Source organism: Nerophis ophidion, linkage group LG21, assembly GCF_033978795.1.
Source record: "Nerophis ophidion isolate RoL-2023_Sa linkage group LG21, RoL_Noph_v1.0, whole genome shotgun sequence".
Lineage (NCBI taxonomy): Eukaryota > Metazoa > Chordata > Actinopteri > Syngnathiformes > Syngnathidae > Nerophis > Nerophis ophidion.
In genome coordinates, this window is record NC_084631.1 from 38,921,025 (window position 1) to 38,929,830 (window position 8,806).

At 35.0% G+C, this 8,806-nt stretch overlaps 1 protein-coding gene and 1 long non-coding RNA gene across 2 annotated transcripts in view; one reads left to right on the forward strand and one right to left on the reverse strand.

The window, feature by feature from the left end:
- The window catches only part of LOC133540086 (uncharacterized), a 250,771-nt gene that overhangs the window by 60,994 nt on the left and 180,971 nt on the right, over positions 1 to 8,806 (forward strand). The gene's annotated exons all lie outside the window — the stretch shown is intronic.
- Positions 1 to 8,806, reverse strand: part of calcr (calcitonin receptor) — a 205,479-nt gene that overhangs the window by 30,857 nt on the left and 165,816 nt on the right. Inside the window, exon 17 of the mRNA XM_061882575.1 lies at positions 283 to 436. Coding sequence (XP_061738559.1) covers positions 283 to 436 — 154 coding nt within the window. The remainder of the gene's footprint in view (positions 1 to 282; positions 437 to 8,806) is intronic.

The following is an 8,806-nucleotide window of genomic DNA, read 5'->3' on the forward strand; positions in this document are numbered from 1 at the left end:
GAATATGGGTTGAAAAGGATTTGCAAATCATTGTATTCTGTTTATATTTACATCTAACACGATTTCCCAACTCATATGGAAACGGGGTTTGTACTAAAACAAAAAAAAAACATTTCCCCCCATCTTTTTCCATTTTCAACCTTTTTTTAAAAACGCTCCCAGGAGCCACTAGGGCGGCACTAAAGAGCCGCAGGTTTCTGACCACCGCCCTAGAGAAGGTGGGCAACTTTTGAGAATTAAGTAGAAGAGCAGCATGGTGTGTGAAAGATGGGGGTGACTCACCCCAGCCCAGGAGGTAGTACCAGTGCAGATGCTGCTCCTCTGCAAAGACGGCCACCACGATGAGTGTGTGCAGGTAGATGCCCTCACACAGCATCCAGAAGTAATTACATCCCAGCATGTACATGTGGAAGAAGTGCAACACCTTACACCCTGCCTGCACACAGGGGCCAGCACAGAAAACACACAACTTCTTCAAAGGGAGCTCAAATACATTTTTGTGGAGGACATGTTTTACTTCGCAGCAGACGTTTTCATTAGCGGTGTGACAGATGAACATTTAATCCAGGGGTGTCCTAACTTTTTTGACGAGGGCGCCGCATGGGGCTGAAATGAAATTTGGCCGAGGGGAGGGCTGAAAGCAGACTGCGCGTGTGTGTGTGTGTGTGCATATGTACTGTATGTGTGTATATATATGTACTGCTTGCATGTGTGTGTATATATGTATATACATATATATATATATATATATATATATCCATCCATCCATCCATCCATTTTCTACCGCTTATTCTCTTTTGGGGTTGCGGGGGGAGCTGGCGCCTATCTCAGCTACAATCGAGCGGAAGGCGGGGTACACCCTGGACAAGTCGCCACCTCATCGCAGGGCCAACACAGATAGACAGACAACATTCACACACTAGGGCCAATTTAGTGTTGCCAATCAACCTATCCCCAGGTGCATGTCTTTGGAGGTGGGAGGAAGCCGGAGTACCCGGAGGGAACCCACACATTCACGGGGAGAACATGCAAACTCCACACAGAAAGATCCCGTGCCTGGATTTGAACCCAGGACTGCAGGACCTTCGTATTGTGAGGCAGACGCACTAACCCCTCTGCCACCGTGAAGCCATATATATATATATATATATATATATATATATATATATATATATATATATATATATATATATATATATATATATATATATATATATATATATATATATATATATATATATATATATATATATATATATATATATATATATATATATATATATATATATATATATATATATATATATATATATATATATATATATATATATACCGTTTCGGTACGGGGGTTCCGGTTCGGTGCGGAGGAGTACCGAACGAGTTTCACACGAACATATGAAGTAGCCGCCTATCCTAAAGTCTTAACAAGCTGCTCCGCTCCGTTCTGCCTCTGTGTCTGTCTGAACATAGCACCCTGCTTTGTCCCGCCCACACAACCACCTGATTGGTTACATACAAAGCCAATCAAGCAGTGCGTATTCAGAGTGATGTAGTCAGCGCTTTTGCATCGAGCAGATATGAGTTTAGCAGGGGAGGAACGGACTCTTCCCAAATTGTACTAAACACTTCCTAGTCAAATACTTTCTAAACATCACTATGAGCCCGTTGACTTTCTAGAAACAAACTGCAGCTCAGCTCGCTCGCTGTTCTGGCTTTAGGTGAAGGCTAGTTAGCTTTTAGGGTAACGTTAGCTCATTTTGCGGCGTGTGTGTGTGTGTTACGGACAGTGTTGATTGAAGTGTATTGAAGCAGCAAAAAACATTGTTAAATTAAGAGTTTCTGTCTCTGATAGTGTATATAATAATGTAAGTGCATCATAAACTCTACATGAACTCCTGTTGCTATTGTACTATTTTTCAGTTATAGTTACATGAATCATTAGTAATGCAGCAGCCTTGTTTTGAATGGCAGTGTCCCTGCTATCACATGTTGATACAAATATAACATTTACATAATAAAAGTCAACTACAGGCTTCCCGAATGCTGTAATAAATTAAGCATGATGAGTTGACTTGAAACTGTTTAATGTTGCACTTTTTATATGTTGAAGAAAGGTTTTGTAATTTTATTTAATCAAAGCAACAACTTAAGGCAGTTTAATGTGGATTAACGTGAGCAGAATGATTATAGTGTTCCCAATGTTAAAAGGATAAGGCCATTGTTTACAGATTTGGTAAATAAATAACAAAAAATGTATATGGGGGGAGAGGCAGCAGCGGCGATGACCAAGAAGAACGCGGAGTTGGAATATAAATACAACACTTTATGTTCATATTTATACACATATTTATATAATATTTATATAATATGTAACTACAAGCTCCATTCACAGACAGAGTCCCATTACTTTTATGAGCGGTCGAGCGAGTCAAAAGCCGGAAAAAAACAAACAGGAAAAAAAACAACATTTTTTAAATTAATTTATTTATTTTTTGTATTTTTTTCATTTGTGGCGGACGTAATTCTTTTGTGGCGGGCCGCCACAAATAAATGAATGTGTGGGAAACATTTATATATATATATATATATATATATATATATATATATATACACACACACACACACACACACACACATGTAAACAGTACATGTATATATGTATATATATATATATATATATATATATATATATATACACACACACACACACACACACGTAAACAATATATATATATATATATATACACACACATGTAAACAGTACATATATACACACACATGTAAGCAGTACACATACTGTATATACACACACACACACGTAAACAGTACATATATACACACACACATGTAAACAGTACATATATACACACACATGTAAACAATACATATATATGTATATACACACATGCAAACAGTATATATATATATATATACACATGTAAACAGTACATATGTATACACACACATGTAAACAGTACATGTGTATATATATATATATATATATACACACACATGTAAACAGTACATATATACACACACATGTAAGCAGTACACATGCTGTATATACACACACACACACACACACACACACACGTAAACAGTACATATATATACACACACATGTAAACAATACATATATATGTATATACACACATGCAAACAGTAAATATATATATACACATGTAAACAGTACATATGTATACACACACACATGTAAACAGTACATGTTATATATATACACACACACACACACACACACACACACACACACACACACACACACACACACACACACACAGCAAAATGAGCTAACATTACGTTAAAAGCTAACTAGCCTTCACCTCAAGCCAGAACTGCGAGCGAGCTGAGTTGCAGTTTAAGTTTCTAGAAGGTCAGCGGGCTCATAGTGATGTTAGTAATAGTTTTGACTGGGAAGTGTTTTTTATAATTTGGGGAGAGTACTCTTGTGTTATGCTCACCTTCTAAACACTATTTTGCTTGACGTTGAAGCATTGACTACATCGCTCTGAATACGCACTGCTGATTGGCTTCGTATGTAACCAATCAGATGGTTGTGTGGGTGGGTCAATACTGGGTGCTGAGACAGAGGCAGAAAGCAGAGCAGCTTGTGAAGACTTTTGCTCACAAACTTGTTCGGTACGCCCGCACCGAAACGGTTCAATACAAATACACGTACTGTTACACCTCTAATATATATATATATATACATATATATATATATATATATATATATATGTCATCTCAACCCCATATATATATCCGATTTATAAAGAATGTTTGATGTTTATGTAGGTGGAAAAATGTGGGAGGAGTAGTCCCCAGAAAAAGGGGTGGAGATAGAGCTTAGGAAAACCAGGAATTCTGGAAAATCCTGGAATTTTTGGAACTTTGAAAAAGGGTAGTCTGAATTTCCAGGATGATGGAATATGTCGAAGGTGGAATAGTGTAAATAGGTTGAAATATGTGGAAATGGTGGAAGTTTGAAAAATGGCCTTTTCATTTTGAATGGGAAAAATGTCCCCGGAAAACCTGGAATTCTGGGAAATCTGGGATTTTTGGGAATATGACAAGAGAAAGCGCTGCGATTCCCGAATAGGCTGAACAGATTGAAGTTGGAACGCTTTGAATCGGGTGGAAAATTTGGAAGGTTGAGCGTGCCAAAATTTGGAGAATAATAGAAATATTGGTGTAGAAAAGCATGTGTGTGAATATTTTCTTGCATTCACACAACCAGGTCAATGTGAGTCATGTCAATCAGTTTTACTCCGCGTTCCTCTCACTTCAACATTTAATGTTCCTGGAGCAGAGACCCCAAACACAACGCAGCCATTCATTTGTCAACTCGCTTGGAATTGCAGATGAGCAGGATTTGTCACGCAGCCCCAGACAATGTTGGTGTTTGGCAAGTCAAGCTGCTGCTGCTCGTCAGCTTGGAAATGCTGCAACTTTTCACACTTCCAAGACAAATCCCCATTTCGAGAATCCCATGCACAGAAAATGCCTTTTTTTTTTCTGTACCCCAAAAGTGTAGTCTGATTTAAAAGCGCCACTTTTTGATGTTGGAAAATTCAGATCATAGGGTGACTGGCAAAAAGGGAACTGGAGCACACTTGTCTTCACATTGCTGACAGTTTTTTTTGGACACGTTGTGACTAAAAATTAGGACTGGATGATATATTGATCTACAAATAAGGCTGGGCGATACAGCCTTTTGTTAGTATTTCGATATTTTTAGGCCATGTCACGATACACCATATATATCTCCATATTTTGCCTTAGCCTAGAATGAACACTTGATGCATATAATCACAGCAGTATGATGATTCTATGTGTCTACATTCAAACATTCTTCTTCATACTGCATTCATATATGGAGGGAAATCACAACCAAGTCCATTTTATGAAAAAGTTCTTGGCACAGTGGCACAAACATTCATGTCATTTCCAAAACAGAAATTGCAAGATTGTCAGAGACATTTTAAAACAAGCTATGAGTGCACTTTTGTGCATGATGTCACTAAGATGACATATCAAAACAACACTCAATTAAAGTTCACTTTTTGTACAGAATGCCACTACAATAGTTTAAAACAAATAAAGTGCACTTTTGTGCATGATGTCACTAAGATGACATATCAAAACAACACTCAATTAAAGTGCACTTTTTGTACAGAATGCCACTACTATAGTTAAAAAAAAAAGTGGACTTTTGTGCATGATGTCACTAGATATTTCAAATAAAAATGAGCTGCATAATAGGAAATCAAATAGTGTATTTTCTTTGATATGTGGTAGTTTCCTGTGGATGTTATCTCCTAAAAAAAAAAAAGAATGCTATTTTACATGATTTAAGTCAAATATATTGTGAAAGTCATATTTATTTTCAGACAAAAAGTCGTAATTTTACAAGAAAACATGTAATTTTACATGATTATGGTCAAATATATCAAGAAAACAGTTTGTTTGTTTTTTATAGAAAAACACTATATTGTGAGAAAAAAGTTGTTTTTTTACAAGAATTGTGTAGAAATAGTTTCATAAAAATTGTTTTAAGAACAAAGTATGGCATTGTACATGATTAAAGTCAAATATGCTGTGAAAAAAGTCATACTTTTTTCAGAAAAAAAGTTGTAACTTTACAAAAAAATATGTAGTTTTAGTCAAATTAATTATAAGATGTTTTTTTATTTTGAAGAAAAACTTAATATTGTGAGAAAAAAGTTGTCAATTTACAAGAACTGTGTAGAAATATTTAAACAAAAAATATTTTAGGAACAAAATATTTAACATTGTGTAAAAAAAGTAAGTTTTTGTACAAAACAGTACAAAGTACAAAAAAATAATTTTACAGGATTTTTGTCAAATGTATTATTATTTTGAACAAAAAGTTAATATTGTGAGAAAAAACTTGTAATTTCCCTGGATGTGTGTAAAAATATTTTAATGAAAAATATTAAGGAAAAACTTAAGAACAATTTTGGAATGTTTCTCGAAAAAAAGTATATTTTACATGATTAAAGTCAAATATAATGTAAAAAAGTCATTTCTTTTCAGACAAAAAGTTAAAATTTTTTACCAGAAAAATGTGTCATTTTACACAATTATATTCACATATCAAGAAAAAGTATTTTTTTTTCAGAAAAACACTATTGTGAGAAAATGATTTTTTTTAACAAGAATTGTGTAGAAATATTTTCCGAAAAAGTATTTTAAGAACAAAGTATGGCAGTGTTCATGATTAAAGTCAAATATGCTGCAAAAAAAGTCATACTTTGTCCAGAAAGAAAATATGTAATTTTACACGATTTCATTCAAATTTATTATGATAAGTTGTTTTTTTTATTTCGTAGAAAAACGTAATATTGTGAGAAAAAAGTTGTCGATTTACAAGAACTCTGTAGAAATATTTTAACGAAAAATATTTTAAGAATAAAATATTTAACGTTGTAAAAAGTCATATTTTTTGTACCAAAAAAGTTGTAATTTTAAAAGAAAATTTTATTTTACACGTTTTTTGTCAAATGTATTAATTTGAAGAAAAACTTTCTATTGTGAGAAAAAAGTTGTAATTTCACTGGAAGTGTGTAAAAGTATTTTAATGAAAAATATTTTAAGACATTTTTTAAATCTTTTTCTATAGAAGTGTTATTTTACATGAGTAAAGTCAAATATAATGTGAAAAAGTAATTTCTTTCAGGACAAAAAGTTCAATTTTTTTTACAAGAAAAATGTGTAATTTCACACAATTATAGTCACATATCAAGAAAAACAAAAACATTCATGTCATTTCCAAAACAGAAAGTGCAAGATTGGCAGAGATATTTTAAAACAAGCTATGAGTGCACTTTTGTGCATGATGTCACTAAGATGACATATCAAAACAACACTAAATTAAAGTGCACTTTTTGTACAGAACACCACTACAATAGTTTAAAACAAATAAAGTGCACTTCTGTGCATGATGTCACACAAGATATTTCAATAAGTGTCAAATAAAAATGAGCTGCATAATAGAAAATAAAATGGTGTATGCCCTTCACTATGTGGTAGGTTCCTACGGACGTTATCTCCTTCTGTTGTTGACAATTCTTTCATACTGTGTTGATCTGGAAATGGTTGCTTTGGCATTTTGTTGGTGGGGCACCCTCCCAGATGTTGACATGCAGAGTTTCAAGCACTCATCATTCTCTAGCGGGTGACTTTTCAAATGATGCTACGTTAGCAGTGCTGCCAGTTTTTGTAGCAACGCTTTTTCCGCATACTTAACATATTACGGTTGTCATTTCAACATCTTCCCGCTTGAAGCCAGACGATGCACCCCCTGCTGTTTTTCTTGGGAATTAATTCTTCCTTCATTTGTTACCAGATTGGCACCTTCTTTCTTTCGTATTACCACTCGCATCGCACCGTTAGCGCCACAGCTAATGTTACCATGTCACTACCTCTCAGCTTTGCAAGGGCGTGTCATGTGCAACGTCATGTTACTCACACGACAGTATGTGACGTATGTAAGAAGGTGCGCTTGTTTTACGTCTCTGTGAGGAGAGTGTTGCGTTTGGACCAGATGTTCCTCCAAGGGAACTTAAGTTACTGGTCCATCCCAATTTCTTTTGATGACACATAAACTGAGTTTAAATGATCACCCAGAACAGAATAGGTATTTTGCAATTTATTCCAAAGCTTTAGAGAGACCAACCTAAAAACAACACATTAAAATCGCGTCGTCAAGTTGATCTGAAAACATTACGGAAGTGTTGTCTTTTTCAAGATGCCAATAGCGCCCACCCTTCAGAGCGAATACACATGTCTATTGTTCTACTTAGCCTGAGACAGGATGAGATAAGAAAAAGAGTATCTTTCATACTCACATTCTTAAAGCCAAGGTTAACTTGCAGTGTACCATGGACATGACATAAAGAAAAAATAGAGTACAAATGGAAACAACCAGCTATTTCAAATATGACTATAGAGAGGAAAAACTCTTAAGTATGGATATATGTAGGTGTCTATCTCCGTCAAGAGACAAGAAAGAGTGAGAAGAGCATGTAGTGTAATGCCAGCAGCTAAAAGCAACTGCGTGAGAACGTATTCTCCAATATCACCATATAGATCATCAGGACTCCTCTTCCTCCTATCCAAGAGATTGCAAAAAGCCGCTGCCTGACCAGGGCTCTGAAAATCTGCAAAGACTCCTCCCACCCCTACCAAGGACAGTTTTCACTGCTGGATTCTAGGAAGAGATTCCGCAGCCTCCGTAGCAGATCCTCCAGGTTCTGTAACAGCTTCTTCCCTCAGGCCGTAAGACTCTTGAACGCATCATAATTAAATTATCCCCTCAACTCCCCTCAAAATGGATTAAATTGCTGGAATAAATAAGACAATATAACATACATCCATAAACATGGATGCTTATGAAAAAGTGCATTATATTATCTGTACAGTAATATATTTATTTATATCTGCAACTTATTGCTTTTTTTATCCTGCACTACCAAGAGCTAATGCAACAAAATTGTGTTCTTTTTTGTACTGTAAAGTTCAAATTTGAATGACAATAAAAAGGAAGTCTAAGACTACAGGACTGTCTCAGAAAATTAGAATATTGTGATAAAGTCCTTTATTTTCGGGAATGCAACTAAAAACATGAAAATGTCATACATTCTGGATTCATTTACACATCAACTGAAATATTGCAAGCCTTTTATTATTTCAATATTGCTGATTATGGCATACAGTTTAAGAAAACTCAATAATCCTATCTCAAAAAATTAGAATATTTCCTCAA